Source organism: Megalops cyprinoides, chromosome 4 (genome assembly GCF_013368585.1).
Source record: "Megalops cyprinoides isolate fMegCyp1 chromosome 4, fMegCyp1.pri, whole genome shotgun sequence".
Classification (NCBI taxonomy): Eukaryota; Metazoa; Chordata; class Actinopteri; order Elopiformes; family Megalopidae; genus Megalops; species Megalops cyprinoides.
Genome location: NC_050586.1, coordinates 31,876,746 through 31,896,308, shown reverse-complemented (window position 1 = coordinate 31,896,308; position 19,563 = coordinate 31,876,746). Strand labels below are relative to the sequence as shown.

General features: G+C 38.7%; 2 protein-coding genes across 2 annotated transcripts; both read left to right on the top strand.

Annotated features, from left to right (window-relative positions):
* Positions 1-7,051: 7,051 nt before the first annotated feature.
* Positions 7,052-11,892, top strand: LOC118777166 (arrestin domain-containing protein 3-like). Its single transcript, XM_036527926.1, has 7 exons — positions 7,052-7,433; positions 8,086-8,127; positions 8,225-8,285; positions 8,470-8,617; positions 8,840-8,930; positions 9,251-9,507; positions 11,311-11,892. Exons 1-7 carry the CDS (start codon positions 7,172-7,174, stop codon positions 11,425-11,427), a joined length of 978 nt encoding a protein of 325 aa, XP_036383819.1. The 5' UTR covers positions 7,052-7,171; the 3' UTR covers positions 11,428-11,892.
* A 1,183-nt stretch (positions 11,893-13,075) lies between these two features.
* On the top strand, positions 13,076-16,885 carry LOC118777171 (arrestin domain-containing protein 3-like). Its single transcript, XM_036527930.1, has 7 exons — positions 13,076-13,104; positions 13,791-13,835; positions 13,988-14,048; positions 14,218-14,342; positions 14,474-14,570; positions 14,748-15,004; positions 15,628-16,885. Exons 3-7 carry the CDS (start codon positions 13,994-13,996, stop codon positions 15,973-15,975), a joined length of 882 nt encoding a protein of 293 aa, XP_036383823.1. The 5' UTR covers positions 13,076-13,104; positions 13,791-13,835; positions 13,988-13,993; the 3' UTR covers positions 15,976-16,885.
* The last annotated feature ends 2,678 nt before the right edge of the window (positions 16,886-19,563 follow it).

Here is a 19,563-nt window from a genome sequence, read left to right as displayed (position 1 = left end):
GTTGGCACTGAAAGGATTGGTTACATGCAAGGTATGAACATTTAGGGCACCTTGAGTATTCTGAAGAAATTATCAATATTTGACGTTTCCATTGTCATATACATAATTGAGACATAATACATTTGAAACACATACATTTTGTAATCTTTTAAATAAATTATAAACAAAACCAACGTTTTCTGTTTTTTTTTTCAAGTACAATGTTTACTTTTTCAAGGCAACATGAAAAGATTCCATGGATTCCTAAAGCATTCCTAATATTTTCCATGGTGACATATTCAAAAAAGCATGTTGGAAGCAGAAGCCTTTCACAATAACTCATGCTGTGTAGGAGTCAGTGTTGGACGTATTCACGTGGTAGTGAATTCTTTTTGAAAACAACGCCCTAAAACTATTTAACAGACACTGATAACATTAATGATTAAGAAATTACCCCTGCTGCCTTCTCTGTTTTGATTGTTATCACATTATTGTGGATGCAGGACTAGTCTGATGATATCTGTGAACATGTTCACTCTGTAGATTCTCCTGCAGGTGAAAGCTTAAAGATCACAGCAGAAATTGAGAACAGTTTGTCATGTGCACTTAAAAACAAGTACTCCATGTAACAAAGCAGAGCTTCTTTGCTAGAGGGAAGAGAAAAGTTCAGGAGAGCCAATCAAGGAATCAGAAGATAAACAAAGTGTTGAACATTCCTCTTGATCTGGCAACCTCAATCCATTCTTTAAAGCAGAGTATTGGCTAAAGGTATGTATCCTAGTCTAGTGGTGTTCTTTGCAGGTCTATTGGTTTTCCTCCTCATTACAGCTCAGGTCTTTTTTTAGATTACATGACTGGAGTGGAGGTTAGATGGGAAGTCAAATCGTGGTGTCTCAGTTATCAGCTGTCCACTGAAGGGCATTTCTCAAAACCCCAAAACTACCAGGACCAGAAGCTGACACCTCTGGTTTGGTGGTACAGAGCAAGGTATCATTGAATCCAATTATCACTCTGCGCTCACTCATACCACAGCATGGGAAATATGTGAGAACTAAATAGTGCTTCCATAGAAAGAATGATACTACAGTCAGCCTCTCATTATTTTGCCGCAGATTATCTGGTTTGTGGAGGGTCCATGTCAATCATTGAAAATATAATGCATAGTTTACATTGATGAAAAATTCAGTATTCACACATGTTGAAAGGTACAAGTTATTCTACAATTTAAACATTAAAATAAAAATACATTCAAATAATGCAGTTTTTCACAAATGGCAATCAGCCAGTAAAATAAGTTACTTTCTGCCAGTTATCTTACAATATATACTATATGTAGTGACATGTATATTCCCCAAAAGCAGGTGAAGTTGTGTATGCAGTGTTAAAACAGGTTGACTCTGCATCTAGAGGTTTTTCTTTTTTGGTGTTATTTGATTTTAAAGGTTGGTTTGTAATATAAATAGGGCAGCAGTGTAGCATAGTGGTTAAGGAGCAGGACTTGTAACTGAAAGGTTGGTGGTTCAATCCCTGCTGCGACACTGCTGCTGTACTTTTGGGGAAGGTGCTTACCCCAGAATTGCCTCAGTAAATATGCAGCTGTGTAAATGGATAATATTGTAAAGGACTGTACCCTATGTAAGTTGCTCTGGGTAAGAGCATCTGCTAAATAATGAAATGTAAATAAAGTATTGGAATGACATTAAATTGACATTTCAGTAATCATTTGTATTTTAGATTACCTGTGCCAGGTCTCCCTTCCAATACCCCAGTTAATCAGGATTGACTGTACCTGCTAAAAGTACATTACAGGGAAAGTGACCATTACATTACAGTAGAAGTCACATTTAAAGAACGTTTAGCGTCATATTGAATCATCATGTGGCTTTACTTCTGGTCTCACTCAAACCACAAACCACTGAGGGTTAAATGTTCATTAATTTAAACATCAGATAATCTGACAATATGAGAAAAGAGTTTTGCAACATATAAATGGACCATTTCCAGTGTTATTCTTGTTTACAACACCTTTACAAAACAGGTTCTTACTTTTTTCATCCATTTCACTAAAAGACTTGTTTTACAGGTCTATCTGGTTGTTCCCTTAGCTAAAGATACAGAAATCAAATTTCCATTAAATGTTATTTCTGTTACAGGTGCAACCACTTAGATAATCTATCTGAGCACATTGATAGGTTTTGAAACTACTAATTACTTGTTTTAACAGTCAAGGTTTCTGGAATACATTGTATATGTGTATTATTGTTTCCACTGCATTTTGAGTGTATTGAAATATGTAGCAAAACAGTCCAGTTGCATTCCATAAGAAATACAATATAATAACACAATATAATAACAACACTAATCACAATTACATTTCATCCAATGTTCGATTTTCAGTTCACTGAAAAAAGTAAGACCCATAAAATTGAAAGACCACAAGCATGTTTGAAATGTACAACATTTGCAGGAATAATTGAGAAGAATGTTTGAATTTAGTGGACATAATCTTCTATCTCAGCGAATATTAGTGCAACACCAGTTCCCCAACTGGAATTTAAACATAAAAGCTTTTGATTGCAAGCAGTATGGTGTAATGGTAAGGAACAGGCCTGACAACCCAAGATTTGCCAGCTGGATTATCAAATTAGGCAGAGCTGCTTTGCACTTGGACAAGGTACATATCCTGAATAGCATCAGAAAATGTTCAGCTGTATAAATAGACACTATATAAAAACTGTCAGCTATGTGTATGGGATATGGACACACATTTGCAAGAAAAATGTTTTAAAAGTTTATTACAATGCTCACTGTCAGCATATTCGAAATGTATGGTCTATGGCCCTGGCCAAACGGTAAGGAGAGGATAGTGCTTGGCAATATGTCTCATCCTTAATCCTTCTCATCCTTAAAGCAATCCCATTTGAATGGACTTTGTGATTCTGCTCTTGATTTAAGACAAACACAAACATCCTGGCAGAGCCCTGCATGTGCGGTAGGTAACCCCTCTGAGGTGGCATCATGAGTTGCTTAGTTGATTTCATTATGTAGGAGATGTGTTTACACATATCTGTGATTCGTATGGTAATTTTTCCCCGTTACAATTACCTTATGAGACTGATTAAATTAACTTACAAATAGACTAATGTTTTGCCAGTGCACGTCAAAGTATGGTTATCACTTCATGATCTCCTGTAGCTTGACTCTCAGCTGCTGAAATTCCAATCCAACACCTACGTTTAGTGTTATCTTTACATTCCCCTTTCTGTTTTGTCTTGTTCTGCAATAAACTTTTCACAATTTATTCTTTAATTAATTTCTTGTTTGTATTCACCTGTTTACCTGTTTCTACTTTACTTTGTCTTGTCAGTGTTTGTCTACACAATTGGTGTCCAGTCTGAGGAAAGGTATTTCCCTTCCATATGTATGTTGCTCAGCATTCTGGATAAGAATGTTTGCTAAGCAAAGGTAATGACATTATCTTAGCTGCGGCGACACGGCTGGTGCAATCCGTAATAGCAGGTAGCAGTTGCCATCACAGCTGAAAGTATCCAGCACTCGGATAGTATACTATCTAGTACTCGTTGCCGAAAACATGGATGGGAAGAGAAAACCCACAGCCGTCGGTGCAGAGAGGATGTGCCAAAAAAGAAAAAGGCTTTGCTGGCTCACGCCGCAAAGTGTGCTAAGATAGCGGATTTATTTAAGCAGTCTGCAGGTGATGATGAGGACAGTGGCGAAGAGGCAGAAACATCAAAGGAGTGAGGAGTGAGCAGGGAGCAGGTGCTTTGACATGCTTACATGCTATGTGCTGTGAACTAGCTAAATGAAGTAACTAAAGAACAAAATGTTTTTATTAACCTTGGGGTTTCAATGCTGGAGCGCTGCTGTAGGTTTGACCATTTCCAAGGTTTAACTAGTCAGACTCAGTGCACAAACGTTTAGAGAAGTTTACGCTAAAATTCTCTAAAATGTTTTAAAAAATGGTCATCAACTTCGACTGTAAATAGGTAAAATAAACATGTAAATTTGATCATTTTCCTCTAGTGTACTCATCAATTCTTTTTCGCATTATAGCTTATAAGGCATATAATATTTGATGGCCAGCCCAGCAATAAAAATGATTAATTAAATCCTTCCTCTACAATCTAAACAAACAGGTGAGCATGGCTCTGAACAAGAAAGGGAAAGGAGGACTGAGCAGGAACCAGCACAGATCCAATCAGAGGTGCACTATTGAATGTTATTGTGTGACTGTGAAGTAAATTAGAGCACAATACATCATTCATATGATGAGATTGGACTACTTCATTCAAGTTATTTATTGTTGCATTACAAGAAATAGAATGAATGGCAAGTATGTTGCATAATACACCACATATGTATTTGCCTATGTCAAGGTTGGACTATTCTTCATAAATTTAATGAATACAACAATATTTGATGCTCATGTCAGATGGTCCAAATGATGTCTGTTTTATGCATTTTTAACAAACAGATGAACCTGAGTCAGACAGGGAAAGTTTTGCCTAACACAAACAATACAAACTAACAGGTTGTGTGTGTGTGTGTGTGTGTGTGTGTGTGTGTGTGTGTGTGTGTGTGTGTGTGTGTGTGCGCGCGCGTGAGTGTGTGTGTGTGTGTGTGTGTGTGTTTTCAATTAATGATTTGTTGATCGACGAACATGTTGTGTCAGTTCAAATTTGGTGTATCAAATTGGGGCCACTTGACAGCAAATTCAGCAGTTTTTGTTGTCAGTCCGCCCCTGGGTAATTACAAGTCCAAATTTGTAACTACCAAACAATACTGCTACCTATCAGCACTGTATGATTTTAGTTGTTACGCAAGGTTTCGTTTTGAATGACTCAAACTTTCTGTGCAGTCAATCAAACGTACTTTTTTATTGGATTCAGAAAATCTTTTTTTTCTTTTCTTGTTGTGTATGTTTAATATTTCTCAATCAGATGTGTTTAATGTTCCCCAATCACAGGGTGGAAAGCCATTATGTTTTGGATAGTTTTTCTTCCTTAGAGCTTGTAGGGAAAGTATGAGGCAAGGACTTGAATATAGGCAATGTATGTGACAATGTATTATGCATACAGGTGGGGTTTAGAGACAACAGGTCTTAAAGATGGCACCACCGAGGGGAGCTGGTGTGTGTGTGTGTGTGTGTGTGTGTGTGTGTGTGTGTGTGTGTGTGTGTGTGTTGGGGGCGGCGGGGATTTCTTTCTCTTGGTATCTGAGCTGACTTTTGATACTGAATGTATGTCTACACTGTATTCTATTTTAATTTCTATTGAGAATAAAACATTCCTTTACTACAATCACCTTGGTGTGAGTTACTCTGCAGGTGCCTAGAAGTTTTAATCTTTCTTGGTCACACTCTTCAGTGTAGGTGTGAAAGTCAGGGCTCTTTATCACTCAGTTGTATCAATGGCGATTTTTTTTTTGATGACCCACTAAGTTGGTGTCTTTTCATGTTGAGGTCAGTGGCGCCCCCAGAAAATGTTCAGTGGGGTGGCCAGGTGGGGCCAGTGAAAATCTTGGGGTGGCACTAGCATGGTGACCGCGGGTGGTGGGGGATGCAATAACAGCAATTCATTTTCACGAAAACAGACTCGGATATTTCGCTTTTAATGGCCAAATGCAAAAGAACAAACTGGGTTTTTGGATTTTAACAAACTGAATTTATGGATTTAAATCTTTGGAGTTAAAAACATATGGATAGGCTAGTGAACGCAATATTTTTTATCCTCATTACGAAACGATTCTGTATCATACGGGGCGCTTGGCAACACTAATGACCCAAGAAGGCTGTGGCATCTGGCATGGGTGATTTTTTTTAATGTTAGCTAGCTACATACAATGCAATTGTGGGTAAAAGCTATGTAGATAATTTGATTCTCTAAGCCTAAACACTATTAATGGCGATGACAAAATATATCGGGAAACAACAAAAAACGGTTACGTTTTAAATGGCAATGTAGTACTAAATGATGTGATGTAACCAACTGACTAATAAATAAGCTATCCGCAATCAACGTAGCCGGCTAATTTATTTATAGCGACCTAGGGAGACCGGATTTAAACACACCCGTCTTACAAGAGGAAAAAACAACCATCTGAAATCTGCAGTAAAAACAATAAAATACGCACTTCGTACCAGTTCGAACTTGGACAAGTCCTGTCATTACAGATAGACTATAGTGTAGTGGGCAGTGTCTAATAATTCTGTGGAGTGGAGGTTGAAATTGCGAAATTGCAGAAATACGAAAATACAATGCTACAGCCTAAATAAATGTAAAAATAATAATAAAAACATTTGGCTAGTGGTCTGGTACTGACAGTTCAGTTCGTGCCTTAGTGTAATTAACAAAATCAACGATTTTCGCGTCTTATGACATCGCCCCCTCGGGAGGGCCCTTCGTTACGTTGTAATATAATCAAAACAACCGTACAGGTAAACAGGGATATGACTAGACTTTTATACCCAACATTCTGAGGGTTTCAAACAATTTTCTGCATTAAAAACAACCTGATATAGTCACATTAAGTTCAGATGCATTGTGCCTAGTGGTTGGTGCCCTTGGGTGCTCACCCGGTGGTATATGGTAGATCCGGGCCTGAAATAATGATGAAATCTGAATGCTTTTCTTCTTGTTTTCGTGATGATTTACTAATGCATCTTATTTGACTACGTATTTGTACATTATATCCCGATCTTCAATGCAGTGGTCTCGGTTTTATTAAATTCACATCCTCATCTACATTTGATGGTGGACAACAATAACTTATTTCAATAAACCCTCGCGCCGTGCCCCATAGTCGGTATTTATGAAAGCGCAACTGCCTTTACGTAAATACAGACTTGGTGTTGTAATTGGCCTTGACTTACAGTAACAAACTACAGTGATCAGTTGACGGGCTAATCAGAAAACACCCCACAGATCACGAGGTACAAAGCAATGAAAGACAACCCACGGAGAGTCACATGTATTTACCTGCACTGGGCACGCCTTCGTTACCTGCTCTTTAAAAGACGGAAGAGGGGCACCTACATGAAAGCAGCAGCAGGCAAGGCGTTGCACTGTTTTCTTTTGGTTTTGAAATTCTTTCTTTGATATTATAATTCCTTTCATTGAACTGGGTTGAAGTGGATATTTAATGCTGGCATTTATTTTTTGATATCAGGAAAATGTCAGATACTATTAAAAACATCTCAATAACGTACGATGCAATTAATGAGAACAACACTTTCTCGAGTGGCGATTTCATCTCAGGACGACTGATTGTGGAAGTTGCAAAGGAAGCCAAGATCGATTCTCTCTTAATTAAAGCCAAGGGGAAGGCAAGAGCGCTCTGGTCTGAACAGTATGGCAAAGTCACAGTGGTTTACCACCAAAAAGAAAAATTCTTTAAATTGGAGCAGTACATCATTCAAGAGCAGAAGGGAAAAGGTATAGTACTTCGAATATTCAATTTCAATACATAAGAACCTGAAAACTATGCAAGCAGATAAGTGGGTGAGAGTGTCTTCTAAGCAGTGTTATGTAACAATGTAATGGGCAGTGTCTTTATCAGCGTACATGTTTGAATATTGACATTGTGTGTATACAGTGTGGGAAAAGTACGAGTACGTATGGTATATACTGATGACATCAACGGTACCGATCTAAATGGTCCCTTCGATTTTTATGTACATATTGACACCGGATCCTATCAGTGTAAGGTCCAGCGTCCAACCATTACCTAGCTTGGAAATTCGAGGCTTGTGTTCTACAAGTTTTAATTTTAATCAGATGCCTACAGAAACAATGCGATAAGTGTGTGTATGCACCAGACATCGTCTTCCAGAACTTCTCCAACTCACCTGTCTCTTGTTCCTTCACCTCCTGCCCAAAAGAAGCAAGCTTCAAGGTGTCTGTTTTCCCACCTTTTCTGAGAGCTTTACTTCTGCATTGCAGATGGATTTGAAAGTTGGGGGTTTCATTTAACTTGCACCTGGAATGACAATTGTATGACATAATACTTAATCCAAAATAAAATGGCACCTTTCATTTTTATCTTCATCCTAATAAATGGGGTTACAATGCTTATGTATCTTTACAGGGCAAGACTATGAAATGCTGTTGACCCGAAGTGGAAAGACATGTAAGTAATGGGAAAATTTGGAACTGAACTGTGGTCTCTCAGTAAAGGTCATTGAACTGTGTTTTCATAATGACAAAATGTGAACAATGTGTTTCAGATAGTAATATTGTCACACCTGGAATCCATGAGTACCCATTCACTTTCCAGATTCCCCAGGGGTAAGTCTTCTGGTCTGTAGTAATGGAGGAAACCAAAGATTATGGATGTTTTCTCATTTACCCAGCGGTTAATGTTCAGTGTCTCTAGCAGTCTGGCATTTCTGGAACTGTATTTATGTATCAGTTTGTTTACAAAACCTAGTTTTAAGGGGTTTTTAAATGCTTTTTACATTTCCTTTCCCAGAAATATGCCATCATCCTTTAAAGGTGTTTATGGCAAAATCGTCTACACACTGGAGGCAAAACTGAGCAGGTCAATGCGAGTACCAAGCAAAACCAAGACCAAATTCACTTTCCTTTCAACGGAAGTTATGGACACTCCCGAGCTGATGGTGTGCATTACATTAATTACAGTTACTCTCAGACCTCTGCATGATGGAACTCTGTATGTGTCTGTACACTTTGTGTCTTAAAAGTACTACCTTTACCACTTTCCCCTTACATTCCCTGCACTGTACTTCCTACCATTAATCTTTTTTTCCTTTCCCCCTCTCAATACATCTCTACCAGTCCAATTATTAACGAGAATTTCTGGTGCATGCCATTCTGTGTAGGCACCCCAGTTTGGCACAAAGGAAGAGAAGATTTTCATCTCTGGAAAGGTCTCCATGAACATTACCACAGAAAGGATGGGCTACATGCAAGGTAACCACATATTATTGAGGATAAAATACAAAAACCTGAGGACCATCTACATATGTATATATAAGAAATTATATATCATTATTTAAGTGTGTGCATTTATGTATAATGTCATTACATTGAATACAAATGACATGTTAAGTGTAAAGTATGTTTAGGCTATAGCTCTTTTGCCTGCTTTGCTGTATCTATAATTAAAAGGACAACTTGACCAAAACATATGTAGTTTTATGGCTGAAAGCCAAAATTTAAAGGATGAAGAGGTACTTCACCTGCTTCTGTCTCCTTCATTGTTTTGTGCTAATTCTGGATTTCTTGGACAGGTGAAGGGTTAAAGGTCATGGCAGAAATCCAGAATGGCTCCTCACGCACAATTGTGCCCAAGTATTGCTTGTACCAAAAGCAGAGCTTCTTTGCTCAAGGGAACAGAAGGGTTCATACTAAGAAGATCCTAAAGGAGGCAGGAGAGCCCATCCCCTCCTCCACACATCAGAGCATAACCAAAGTGCTGAACATCCCTACCACTGTGTCTCCCACAATCCTGAACTGCACAGTGCTGCATGTGGAGTACAGGCTGAAGGTACGGTATTTATCTTAATGGAATAGATCTAGCTAGAGGTCTGATATGTTTGATCTTCCACTTCTCCTGTAATGCTTGATTTTTTTTTTAATTCTCTTGGAGCACTGTGGAGCAAAATTTATGAAACCTATTCATCGAGTATTTACTGAACAATTTATCAAATATATGAACTGAAATCTAAAGTGAAGTGGTTTCTACATATGATGAGGTCTAGTTCTGATTAGATGTATTCATAAGTGGGGCCTGGAGTGCTCTTTCACTTCTGTAGCATGTATGTCTGTCCTCCATCACAGTCAATATGGCTTCAGTTTCATGCATCTTGTTAAACAGTTATCCCATTGCAGGACCTCAATACTCTCAAACACTTAGTTACCACAAATTAAGCACATTGTTTGAAGATAGACAGTCATGCTTACTTATCATGTCATTTTCAGGACAAATGTATTGACATATAATATATATAATTGCGTCAATTTGTCCTGCGTCAGTGAACTCAGAAGTGTCAGAGATACGCAGCTGATGATCATTGTATTATTCAAGTGCCTGTGCTCTTTACTGAGATTGGAGTGCCTACAGGGACGCCTAGTGGATAATGATTAAAAAAACAGGTTGAAAGCCCTACAGGTTACATTGTGAATGTTTGGTTAACTTTTGAAAGTTCTGTAGGATTCCATTTTCTAATACTTTTACATTATAGGCATTTAGCAGATGCTCTTATCCAGAGTGACTTACACCAGTTTTTTTAAACAAGGTTATCCATTTATACAGCTGGATATTTTACTGAGACAATTGTGGGTTAAGTACCTTGCCCAAGGGTATAGCAGCAGTGCCCCAGTGGTGAATCATTTCCTTTCCCAGAAATATATCGAACCAGCAATCTATCAGTTACAAGTCTTGCTCCTTAACCACTATGCTACACTGCCACCCACTAAAAAAGATAAGTCCTCACCGGTGAGAATGGGATACGAATCCACCCATGCAAAGCACAATGGATTAGCAGTCAATCACCTTAACCACTCAGCCACCTCATCCAATTAATACTAAATTAAGTTAAATCTAGGATTTATTTCAAGGTTCCTCCAATGTAAGAATTTCAAAATATAAAATATAAAATAATACACAGAGGATACAAAGATGTCCTGGCTGGTATAAAACCACCCTCTTAGTGTTATGATGTCTGCTGTGCAATTCCAGTTATCATCATCTTGTGGCATAACTATGCTCTGAGAGAGTGCTCTTACCAGTTAAGGCGCTTTGGGGCCCTTGAGTGTATTTTAAACAGTAAAAGGTTGAATGGGTTGAATGGGTTTTACATAATGTGTATTGCCTCTGAGCACAAAATTAGTTGGAGAGGAGTGGGAGGAGTTTTTCTTCCAATATGTGGAAATTTGGGTGGATGCATTAAAGTGTGTATGTTTTCAAATGCACGAGTGCTTCTGAAAATATCCCCTACCCCTACAGATTAGCTGTCATGCCATTTTAAATGTTTCATATGAATCTTCTCTTTCAGTTGGTTGGTAACAGTAGCGTAGAGAAGTTATTTCATTGGTTGTATACTTGAGCAAGGTACTTCACCTTTAATTATGCCGATAATAATAAAAAAAAACCTAACCCTAATTTTTTGTTCTACAGTTAGATGTCTCAGAAAAGGTCCTCACATAAAAATAAAAAAATGGTTGATCCAGTGCTTTGTAGCTTTGATGGCAATATCTCAAATATGTCATTCTTCCTCTTTGCATTGTAAAGCACCCTGATTTGTGTCTCTAATATTTTCCTAATACCAGTTCTGTTTGTTTTTAACAGGTCTATCTGGACATTTCCTTTGCTAAAGACCCAGAAATAAAGTTACCCATAATTATACTTCCTGCTGCCTATCCATTCGGTGAGGTGGTAAAGACAATGCCACCACCTTATCTGTAAGTCAATGGCATGAACCTGTGGGGCCATTGACTTGGTGTTTTACCTTGGTGTAGAACACGTTTCCCTGATTTTCATTTTCCACTGCATATTGATTCTTTAATCAACGTACAGCAAAGAACCCATGGGATATAAAGAGGAAACACTACTGTTCATCCCTTAAATCTCTGATAATATGGTAAGACAAATGGCATCATCAGCATTTTCACTGAGTCAGCAGGGACTTTGATATTTTTTGAAATATCAGGGTTTTTTTAACTGAAATGAAACATTGAAATTTTAACGTACAAGCAATGAGTCAGAATGTTAAAATTACAAAGTTCTCATGCACATCGCCTGTGCAGTTGTGTTATTAAGCTGTTTACTTTATTTGCTTAGTCAAACTAAAGACCGTGCAACAGATATAAGCTAATGTAAGCTCACAGCTTTTACCTTGCACTCCCTGCCAATGTCAGAATTACAGCCTCCTCCTCAAACAATACTGCTTTGCTATGTCCCTAACATAACATTAGATGACAGTTGAGTGGCATTGATTTTAAGCTGTTTGTGTTCTGTTTGTTAAAAGGGAATGCAAATCCCTATTTTTCAACATAATATGTACAGTGAATAAAATTATGTGTTTGTATTTTGTTAATTTAAATAGTCACATGAAAATGTCAAATAAAATATATCTATTTGGTAGTAGAAGGTGTCTCTTTTTTCCACTTTTGAAATTTTCTTTATTTAAATGTGCACCGTTTCCCTTTCAAATTATTGGTGGTTCTGTTGTCATATTTGACCTGTTCACGATGAATGCTTCTTATTGCTAAAAGACGTACTCTCGTGCATTGTATTTGTTTGAGGGTTGCGCTGCCAGTTCTATCCTTTTGACCAGTGAAACGCGCACGCAATATGTCCTGAGAAAGCTACATGCTAAATTTCCCTAAGTGTTCCCTTGCTAGAGATTGTTTAATGTAACCTGACTTGCATGCGTGCTTAAGGAGAAAAATGACCCATGTCAAATAGCTTCTTGAAGGAATGCATATGCCGTCATGACAGCACCCATTAAATTGTACGTTTTGGCTTCTAATTTCAACTGTCCGTCGCTTTCGATGAAGAGTTTACCCTGCTATAATGTAAGGAAATGAGTTCGAGCGGAGAATGGGCGTGGCGAGAGCTCTACTTGTTTGGTTTCGATATCATGCCCAGTGACGCCATTTCCGCATGACCAATGTGCCTGCGGAAAACTGAGGGTTACAATATACGGGTTCCAGATTGGTAAACTTTTTCAATAATGTGGCAGAATAAATACCGAGGTCTCCGTAAAAAGTAGACTAATCATTTTAGTAACGTGAAGTTACTTGTCGGCCGAGCCAATATTATTGTGTGTATTTATATTTTGCAAACGGCCGTTGTACTGTTAACGCCTATGTGTAGAAATGTCATCAACTGTGAAAAGTATGAAAATAACCTATGATGCCATTAACGAGGACAACACATTCTCTAGCGGAGATGTCATTACGGGACGAATAATTCTGGAAGTTTCAAAAGAAGCCAAGATTAATTCACTCTCAGTCAAAGCTAAGGGAGAAGCACATGTTCACTGGACAGAAGGCAGTGGTGATGATGAACGACATTACTCTGCTAACGAAAGATACTTCAAGCTGAAACAATTCTTCATACAGTCTCAAAAGGGTGACGGTAAGACGTTCACGTAGAGAAGACTGAAATCCACTGAGATCGAGTTATTGGCGGTTTCTGCTGCCATGTAGTGGAGTGGGGGCGATCACCTCTGATTATATCTGTCACTTGTCAGCATAACAAGCTGCACGAAACTAAGTGAAATTATTTTATGCTGGCTATAGATGTGGAATAATACGTAACTTTATTAGTTAGGCTATTTATTATTAGTAGTAACAGCTACTAGTAACTATTCTACATTAGACTGTGTTGCGATAGGCAAAACCTTATTACATAAATCATAGTTTTATTTCTGGACAGCTGTGGGAAAATTGTATTCACAGTAAGTCTATAGCATACTACTTAAATATATGAAAAATATACTTGGAAAAACAATCTTTTAGTTTTGTTAACTACGTTTTACTGTATGTTGTTAACTACCTATGTGTAGGCCTACACGTTTGCCTATATTAATCCGTACGTTTGTAACCACGCACCATTGACATATGCAGTCTGCTGAAGATATAAGGCTTTTATTCCAGTTAATTCTAATTTGCTAATAGCTAATTCACGAAAAACCTAATGAACAAAACCGCAGCGTCTGCATATGTTGATTTTATAGGATCGAAGTTGTTTAAGGATCCTTAATGTAATTATTCCTCAACGTCATTATGACGACCCTATTCTTTCGTTTCTAACGTTTTTAGGAAAAGACTGTGAAAAGCTGTTGGCTGATCGTAGCGGAGAGACATGTAAGTGTAACTGTATTTCGTAAGATCCATATCTGGCAGGACGTTTACTTCTCGGAAGGAGCGCCCTGTGTGAAAATTTCCACAGCGTAGACTGTCCGCTTTGTACTTCTCTTTCTATATTGTGGCAGAAACAAAGTTATCGTTTTTTGCAGATTCAAATGTTGTCGCCCCCGGAATCCACTTATATCCATTCACTTTTCAGATTCCGCAACGGTAAGAACATGCATTTTAAAATAAGAGGTTTCATTACTGCAACAAGTTTCAGTACGGCCCGTAGTCAGTCTTTCTTTGAGGGAAGCTAAATGGAAAAAGTGAGAATTTATTTCTGTAATTAATTGTTTCTTTAATTATCTTCACAGAGATATGCCGTCATCTTTTACAGGCATCCATGGTAAAATCGCCTACACGCTGGAGGCAAAGCTGAGCAGGTCAATGCGGATGGCAAAGACAGCAGTGGCTGAATTCACATTTATTACAAAGAATAACATGGTCGATGACACGCTGTTGGTATGCACTAATCTGATCACAATTAACCGTGATTTCCCTTGGCCACATAGCAGAATCTATGTGTTTGCCCACAGGCGGGACACGGTGGTTTTGCTGCAGCAAAAGATTCTCTTGTGTTTCGTTTTGTGCAGTCATCCCAGTCTGGTTCTGTGCAGAAGAAGATGAAACTTTTCACCTCTGGAAAAGTTTCCATGAATGCTAACATGGAAAGGATGGGTTACATGCAAGGTAAAACTGTCTGATCCATTTAGTGTCAAATACTTAGTAAACCTCTTTGTTGTAAAGTATGGAATTTGTTGTGCTCGAATATGAAACATGACAGGCTCATCTCCTGAACACCCCATTTTAAGCGTAAGGTCCTAGAAATGTGTGTCTGTTTTGATTGATCACTGGATTTCCTTCCAGGTGAAAGGATGAGGATTACAGCAGATATTGAGAACAAGTCTTCACGTGCACTTGTGCCAAAGTTCTCCCTAGATCAAACTCAGACATTCATTGCGCAATCCTCGAAAAATAGTGGAACAAAGCGAATTTTCAAAGAGGTCGGAGAGACCATTCCCTCTTCTACGCAACAGACCATAACCAAAGAGTTGTGCATCCCTCCAGACCTGCAACCTTCTATCCTGAACTGTTCTATAATGAAAGTGGAATACATTTTAAAGGTACTCTTTTGTTCTAACGACTAATATGCAACATCATCTTTCACACTTATGATTACGCTCCTATGTAGTCCTGATTTATTCACACAAATTAATATATATTTACTCGAATCTTGAAGCCCGTCTTTTTCTGTTTGACTTTTATTTCTCATCAGTAGATGGCATTGTAGCCTATGATTATTGAGTCAGTTTTGAATAAGAGTTTGAATGTAAGTATGAACAAAGCTTTTAGCCTTTACTCTCCTCTAAACTGTACTCCATTTTAAAACGGATCTCTCTGTATAAAGAGTCATCAGCCCCTTTTCATACTAACACTCCTATGCCTCAATAAGATAGAAGATTTGAAAATTAAAAAAGTATACAGCTGCATGACTTTGCTGATCTGACAACGTAACTTCAATGTGCAAGATCATGAGACTGTCAGAAGTTCAGTTCAGAGTACCTCAAATAAAGTGTGTTGAAACTTCAGCTGTGCAGTTTTAAGGACATTTCAACACAGTCTTGTGGGCTGTGGTGATTTCCCCAGTTGTGCTAGTCATGCAGTAACTACATTTAAGTAGAACAGATAAAGAAATATGTAAAGAAATGTACTGTATTCTCAAATAACAGCTCTTTTTGTTTTACAGGTATATCTGGATGTTCCCTATGCCAGGGATCCAGAGATCATTCTTCCATTGGTTATTTTTCCTGTCAGTGGTGGATTTGCTCAGATGATGCAGTCATGCTCATCAATGGGTTTACAGTCATTTGGGAACATTAATCAAGCTGGATGGAATATCTATCCACCCCAAATTGCCCCTGGGCCGTATGCACCCCCACCTGCCCCTGGGGCATATGCACCCCCATCTGCCCCTGGGGCATATGCACCCCCAGCTGTCACTGGGGCATATGCACCCCAAACTACCCCTGGGCCATTTGCACCCCAACCAGTCCCTGAATTATATCCATCTTTGCCTGACCAAGGCCTTGTTTAAAAAGCAAGTTAAATGTTGCAGTATGCATGCATGGGAATAGAGCGGCCATAGGACCTGTACTCTCCAGCACTGTGTGCTGGATTAATGCATGGTCTGGTATGGTCTGTGTTCTGTAGGATTAACACACTTTTTACTCTTCCTTTGTGAATTGCTCTGGGTAAAAGAATCTGCTAAAGTAACAAAATGTAAATTGTTAAAGTGGGCTACATCCACTTGCAGATCCCTTTGTTTGCCTCTGTTTGTGCACACCACCCCCACCTCTCACAGACTCTCTGTTTACAAACCAACCGAAACCTGCCAAAACCTGTGCTGCTGCTCCCCTCATCAGCAGCATCTCCACAGGTAACCTGAGGCACAGGCACACCCCCACGGACAGCCCCCAGGTCCCCATTTGCCCTCTGAACTCTCTGAATCAATTGGACACCAATAGGAACCCCAGCAGGGCCAAGGAGTTTGGACAATATAAAAGTTGTGGTCACCTCCCCCACTTCTGTGCTGCACCAGTTCCTGCGGGGTGAAGAACTGGGGACAGCAACTCTTGGGGACCGGTTGCTGTGTTGCGTCGTGTGTTGTATGCATCTTTGCCTATGAAACCACACACACTCCCAAACACACATACCCCCGTCACTTCAATAAAGCGTTGAACTGGAAACCTTAATCCTGTGTTCTGACCGACACACAACTGCAACACCAATATTCTCCTGAACCTAGTGCATGAGTGAAATTGCCCCCTCAGTTTCATAAATGTTCCCACCATATCTAGATCATATCTTGGCTATGTTGTTGCCTGCACTTCTGCATTGATGCCAGACAAATCAGTTTTCTGGTTTTGTTTGCTGTGCTGTGTCTATCTATCTGTGTGTGTGTGCATACATATATATAAGAGAATGATATTGCTGGAAATGTTATTTTACCCTGATTTAATTAATAGATAAAAAATGAATAACCTTTTCCACTCACTTTCCAATCACTTCGTGATTTAATGATGACGTGTTTTGATGTCCAAGGTAAAAAAAAAAGAAAAAAAAAACTGGAATTGTTTGGTAAGTGTGGACATTAAAAACTATGGCTCTTTTCTCCAACTAATGGATAATTTGGAGAGTAACTTCACGTTACTTCTAGTGCCACGGAAGTTAAATAAAAGTTGAAGTCCTAGATAAACTGCACGAACTCAAACGCAGGCGAATACAACGAGAGCCACGTCTATACTGCTGTGTTCAATGAAACGACCGGTCAATGCCGAAAACTCACAGCACCAATTACTGTCTGCTAATAGTCATGATAACTGCCATTTCTGACTGAATACAAAACGCAAACAACTATTTGTCATAGAAGTTCTTATATTACCTAATTTGAACACCAATTATATTGCATCATTTACATACTTTAAATGTATGTACTTTGTAGTTATTGTTATTCTTTTTAAATGATTGATAGATGATGTTTACTGTACATTGGTTTTCTTGTAAACTATTTCTACCTGTATTGTAAATTTGCCGAGGATAAAGATGTCCCTGACATAATATTAGATGACAGTTGAGTGGCATTGATTTTAAGCTGTGTTTGTGTTCTGTTTGTTAGAAAGGGAATACATTTTTCGACAATACAATTTTTCTCCTTAATATGTACAGTGAATAAAATTATGTAAATATGGTTGTATGATCTATATAAATCTATATGTCAAATAAAATATGTCTATTTGGCAGTAGTGTCTCTTATTTTTACATTTGAAATTTTCTTTTATTAAATGAGCAACGTGCCCCTTTTAAATTGTACGTGGTTCCGTTTTCGTAGTTCACCTTTTCACAATGTATTGTTGAAAATGGAAATGGCTGTTGAAGGAAGTACTGTCATGCACTGTATTTGTTTAACAGTTGTGCAACCACTTCTGTACTAGATGCCGAATTTCCCTCCTTGCCAGATATATATTTAATGTAACCTGACTTGCGAGCTGGAGAGGAAGGGTTATGTTCCTGGTACTGGGAAACTCTTTATAAATGCAACCTATGCGCTCCTCAGATCTTCTTGACATTGATCATGCTCTGTCAGCATAGACGATCAGTCGCTGTGGACACACCCCAATGAAGGATGCTCATTCCAAAGTTGTTGAGCTAAGGGTATTAGAGATTGTAATATCAGATTATGGCCTAGGAGCAAAATGTAATGGTAAAGAGACACCAACATCAAACAGTATGCTTTGGGATCAGCTTTCAAGAGCAAATGAACCATTTCTTCAACACAGAAACTAGTGGTAGATACTAAATAATGGTTCATAATGGTAAATAAGATGTGGCCTCAATAATAGTAAAAATGGGCAGAAGTGCATTTGAATGCATTTAAACAAGGAGTACAACATTTCTTAAAAAAAACCTCACTGTTTTGTCCTTTCTCTCCCTCTTCTAACCATCCTCCACTCCCACATATGGCACTGACAGAAACAGCAACAATTTTGTCCACAGGAGACTGCATGCTGGCATACGCTTCTAAGGCCTTCTTGTTTATGTAACTCTCTATCATATGTCTTTAGTTTTCTGTTGATGCATGATAGGCGGCATATCTGAAGCAGTAACTCCTAAGACCTCAGACCTAGGTGATATGGTAGAGATTAATATGTCAATTAGTGAGGGTTTTTGCAGTTCCCAGTAACTTTAGCTGGGTACTCCATAGCAAGCTAATGGTGAGGGGACATCTGATTAATTGAATCTACAGTTGAAAATCTTCTCATGTGAAAGTTAGCCCACAGATAGGAATGATGTCATTATCATTAAAAACATCCACACAGCAAATGTTTGCCATACAGCATGTGAGGTTCATATTCAGAGGAACACACTCAGAGTTTAGGTCACACAGTGTTACTGACACATTTGTTGTCCTTGCAGGAGAGAAGATTAAGATCATGGCAGACTTTGAAAACAGCTCCTCTCATACACTTGTTCCAAAGGTGCTCCTCATTGAGGAGCAGACCTTCTACACCATATCTAGAATGACAAGCCACCGTGAATTTCAGGTATTGGTCAAGGTCGAAGAACGCCCTATAGTTCCAGTGTGTGGAGGGATCAGATGCTACAGATACCATTCAACATTCCCCTCACCATCTCCAACTGCCAGATTCTCAAGGTGGCATACTCTCTGTTGGTAAGCATCATTATTGATTGACCGTTTCCCAACCTATTGTTCTCATCACACATTGATGATATGCAGGATTTACTAAAGTGATTTTGGTATCCCAAAATGTTCTTCGTTTATAAACAGGTGAGACTGTGCATACCAGGAGGGCATGACCTTGAAGTCAACTTTCCACTGGTCGTTTGCTCTATTCCTGTGTATTCCTATCCTGCCTAGACTCCCAGGGAAAATCTCCAGGAAATAGCATGGATAAAGAGTTGCCTCAAACCTGGCCTCAAATGTTGGAATATTCAGGGTATCTTTTTCCATGGGGATGGTGAGGGTGGTGTGGGTTGGGGGAGATTGGTCTGAGTTTACTAGCCATCATTTTCACTCTACCTCAAAACTGCATGGACTGTCTTTAAAATATCCAGAATTATTTTTCTTTCTGGTATGGGGGGACGCCTGAATAGAAAAGTTAAA

What these genes read in the sequence shown, in the direction of transcription:
- LOC118777166 (XM_036527926.1), top strand. Translation starts at nt 7,172, where the DNA reads ATGTCAGATACTATTAAAAACATCTCAATAACGTACGATGCAATTAAT. An exon ending in AAGGATGGGCTACATGCAAG is followed by an intron (nt 8,931 to 9,250) that starts GTAACCACATAT and finishes TTTCTTGGACAG; the next exon opens with GTGAAGGGTTAAAGGTCATG. An exon ending in ATGTGGAGTACAGGCTGAAG is followed by an intron (nt 9,508 to 11,310) that starts GTACGGTATTTA and finishes TGTTTTTAACAG; the next exon opens with GTCTATCTGGACATTTCCTT.
- LOC118777171 (XM_036527930.1), top strand. Translation starts at nt 13,994, where the DNA reads ATGTTGTCGCCCCCGGAATCCACTTATATCCATTCACTTTTCAGATTC. An exon ending in ACTTTTCAGATTCCGCAACG is followed by an intron (nt 14,049 to 14,217) that starts GTAAGAACATGC and finishes CATCTTTTACAG; the next exon opens with GCATCCATGGTAAAATCGCC. An exon ending in AAGTGGAATACATTTTAAAG is followed by an intron (nt 15,005 to 15,627) that starts GTACTCTTTTGT and finishes TTTGTTTTACAG; the next exon opens with GTATATCTGGATGTTCCCTA.